Source organism: Taurulus bubalis, assembly GCF_910589615.1.
Source record: "Taurulus bubalis genome assembly, chromosome: 12".
Lineage (NCBI taxonomy): Eukaryota > Metazoa > Chordata > Actinopteri > Perciformes > Cottidae > Taurulus > Taurulus bubalis.
In genome coordinates this window covers 18061166-18065024 of record NC_136600.1, presented here as the reverse complement: position 1 = coordinate 18065024, position 3859 = coordinate 18061166, and the positions used below count along the sequence as shown (strand labels likewise).

The window sequence follows — 3859 nt, the reverse complement described above, 5'->3', positions numbered from 1 at the left end:
CTGTGGAGTCCTTCCGCTTCCTGGGCTCCATCATTTCCCAGGACCTCAAGTGGGAGCTGAACATCAGCTCCATCACAAAGAAGGCCCAGCAGAGGATGTTCTTCCTGAGGCAGCTGAGGAAATTCAACCTGCCAAAGAAAATGATGGTGCAGTTCTCCACTGCCATCGTAGAGTCCATCCTCTGCTCCTCCATCACCGTCTGGCATGCCGCAGCCACTGCCAAGGACAAGGCCAGGCTGCAGCGCATCATCCGCTCTGCGGAGAGGGTGATTGGCTGCAATCTGCCATCCCTCCAGGTCCTGTCCACTTCCAGGTCACTGAAGCGGGCAAGAAAGATCGCAGCTGACCCCTCTCACCCTGGACACAACCTGTTCGTGTCCCTCCCCTCTGGCAGGAGGCTGAAGTCCATCAGGACTAAGACCTCACGCCACACTAACAGTTTCTTCCCGTCGGCAGTCGGGCTCATCAATAGAGCCCGGGTTCCCCACTGACTGACTCTATCACAGGACTATTCTCGGACCATTCTTTCGGACCATTTATTTTTATTCTTTATTCCTTTCTCTCCTCCTACCGGTCACTCCACTGCACAATTCATATTTAAACACTCATGCCACATACACTTAACTTTAACTTTAACTTAAACACACACGTCACTTTAACATACACTTACATTAATGTTATCTGTTGTCTGAGCACTTTATCTTTATCTGATTTAGACATCATTGCACTGTTGCTGTCGTTGATTGTTGTTTGTCTCGTCTAATGTCTAATGTATGCACCTTCCGCCTAACCAAATTCCTCAATTGTGCAAACATTCCTGGCAATAAACGGTTTCTGATTCTGATTCTAAGTGGGTGCTATAAAGCATTATAGTATTTTAGGAAAACAAGGATTATCGAGTGAATATGAGCCCTGGGTTTATTTATTTTGGTTGGTTTGTTTTGGTTGGTTAGTTATGATTTGGCTTGTTGAAGCTATATATTGAAGAGAATTTAGTGATTTATATGTTGTACTACTTTACTTTGACTAAAGTTTCATGTCCCACTTATACTAAAGAAGGTGTCTCGAAGCTGAGCGAAGCTGAGAAATCGTAACTGGTCAAGTTCTCAGTCGCTTTTGACCTTGGCTAAACAGATTAGATACAGACAGACTGTCTTTGCTGCTGATGTCAGCTAGATGTCTGAATTACAGACGGACTCAGCTCCCTTTTTCGCTACTAAGACTGAGACAAATATGGAAGTCAGATAAGGGGGAGTCTCACAGAAATGGGATAAATATCCATTGTTCTTAGAGAACGGGGCCCACTCTCATTCTGGGGGTGTGCTGGCTGTGTGCAGACTGTATGCAGAGCAGACCATCAGGGGAGCTGAGTCCAAGGCCTTGTAGGTATGCATTTCATGTATGTGTGTAATTGCTAAATAAATAACCTTAACTGTAATATAACCTGTTCTGTCAATTCTTGAACACTCAAGGAATATCCTGGCAAGGAGGATTCCTTTTCAGTATATATATATATATATATATATATATATATATATATATATATATATATATATATATATATATATATATGTGCATGTGTATGTATGTATATATATATATGTGTGTGTTTTTTTATTTTAGCTTTGTTGTTGGTTGTTTTTGTCATTTGTCAACAACTGTATCAGCATGAGGAGAGCATGTTGAGGCTACTTGATATTGTGTGAAATAGTCTGATCATTTAATATTCTACATGCCTTTGGTCGTCTACTCTGCTCAATAAGCTTTTGTTACTTTCAACAGTGCAATATTATTTAACTACTTTAATGCCTTGACAGAGAAAATGCCCCAGAGTACAAAGCAAAGAAAGATTACTTGAATTTCTCAAAGGTCAGAATTAATCCCCATGGACTCCAAGATGACAGAGACTGGAGCTGCACTTTATTCATAAACGACAGTTTACAAACAAAAAGAGTCGGTCCCGGATGAAAACAGACAAAGAGTATTCCCCTCGACTATCTGTTCCAACTAACTATAAAAAACCTCAAACACTTGTGATAAAGCATAATACTGTCTGTGATATAGGCCCCGATGATATCTCATTTTACGCAAATATATTGTCGTGGAAATGACTGGACCAATTTAAAATGTCTCAAATGAAATGATTACATTAAGTGTAAAATACACATATGTGCCATTCATGCATTAAATACTGTAACTTTAAATGAAATGAAATCCCTTAATATCATCAGTAACAGGCATAACATAGTGGAATATAACACATGACATGAATGTTTCTCCCTTTCAAAACATATGGTTGATATGTTGCCGACTTAAGATTGATTATAGATATAAAAACAAACCCTTTTCAAAATACGGTTTTTCTGAAACGTGTGAAAAAGTTGTATTGTCCAATCTAGTTTCTCAAATTAATGTCGGTAGCAATAAACAACAACAAGCAGAGCCGATAACAACCAGAGGCACGTCATCTTGGAGCTGGGAGCAGCAGCAGAAGTGCATCCTTTGGCGTTGTTATTTGGGATTGTGTCCAGAGGGTTTCCCTCAAAATGGACCGGCAGGCACTGGTTGCTCAGATCCTCGCAGGCCAGGATCACATGTTTGGTTTCCCGCTGGACGCTCCTGATCCCGCACGTGCCCGGCTGACTCCTCACCGTGACGAAGGTGAACGGCTTCCGGCTGATGCACAGGTTCTCCTTGTACACCGCGCCGCCCTGGCTGCTGCACACGGCCTTCAGACGGTCCAGGTCGTCCGGCTGCAAGAAGGACTGCGTGGGTCTGTCACAGCCGCCGTTGTTCTTGATGTACGTCTCCCACTCGTTCTGGTCCAGAGAAGAAGGAGTGCCCGAGCGAACGTGGCGTTTGAGGAAAGTGTTGAAGCCGTTGTTCCATTTGGAGAGCTGGCAGGGAGCTTCGTTTTTAGCCAACGTGGGACCACCCATTAGGAGACAGACGGCGAGAGAGAGGGAAGCCCGGAGAGCAGCCATTACCAAGCAGTCCTAGAGTGAGACAAACAATGTAACACCTGTCACCTATTACTCAGTACATCGTACTTGTTTTGTTTGACCAAATACGTTACATGACAAATCAGTAAACAACGTGCGCAGGAGAGCAGAGCGCAGCTGTCTGTCTTCAGCATCTCAAACATGACAGCGTGAGGAAGAGGGAACTTCTCTACCTTGTTGGGATTCAGTGAAGTCGTCTGCGGTTGAAAAGTGGTATAATAGTTGCACATGAGAGATTCCAAAAATTACTGTTCCTCAATTGTACTTCCTGTTTGAACGGGTGTGGTCTCACGTTTAGACCGTAAACTGTGTGTGTGTGCAGTACATCATGTGTCCACACGGCGCTTAGTGAGGGATCCAGTTACAGCCATAAATACCTGTTTAAAGTCCAGTGAGCTATATTTGTGTGTGTGTGTGTGTGTGTGTGTGTGTGTGTGTGTGTGTGTGTGTGTGTGTGTGTGTGTGTGTGTGTGTGTGTGTGTGTGTGTGTGGTTTATACATCTAACTTATGATATTTCCAGTTTGATCTACAGTAATCCGTCTTCTTATACCACTTCTGTATTTGTATTCTCTAATTTTGGGATACTTAAATTGCTTGAAATTTAACTCGGCAAACATTAACATAATATGTAACCAACAAATGCTAAATGTGTTGGTTACATATTATGTTAAAACAATGGTTTAATATCTATATATATATGTGTGTGTGTGTGGCAAACAATCAGTAAGTAGAAAATTATGCCTAGAAATGAGAATTAAATATATAAATGTTTGACAGGTTATTTATACATGTCACTGTTTCTTTCTCCTGTTGGCCTGATTTTCTTTTTTCTTTTTTTTCAAAATGCAGTTAATGA

The 3859-nt window shown here is 41.9% G+C and overlaps 1 protein-coding gene across 1 annotated transcript; it reads right to left on the bottom strand.

Moving 5' to 3' along the window:
- Window positions 1-1898: 1898 nt before the first annotated feature.
- LOC306744967 (angiogenin-like) lies at window positions 1899-3290 on the bottom strand. Its single transcript, XM_079227678.1, has 2 exons — window positions 3176-3290; window positions 1899-2996 (listed from the first exon to the last, which is right to left on the bottom strand). The coding sequence occupies exons 1-2, from the start codon at window positions 3230-3232 to the stop codon at window positions 2409-2411; spliced, it is 645 nt and encodes a 214-aa protein (XP_079083804.1). The 5' UTR covers window positions 3233-3290; the 3' UTR covers window positions 1899-2408.
- Between the last annotated feature and the right edge of the window lie 569 nt (window positions 3291-3859).

Bases quoted from the DNA above. Each gene is read 5' to 3' on its own strand.
- LOC306744967 (XM_079227678.1), bottom strand. From the start codon at position 3,232: ATGTGCAACTATTATACCACTTTTCAACCGCAGACGACTTCACTGAAT. The intron at 2,997-3,175 runs GTAGAGAAGTTC...GTCTCACTCTAG, and splicing joins CTTCACTGAATCCCAACAAG to GACTGCTTGGTAATGGCTGC.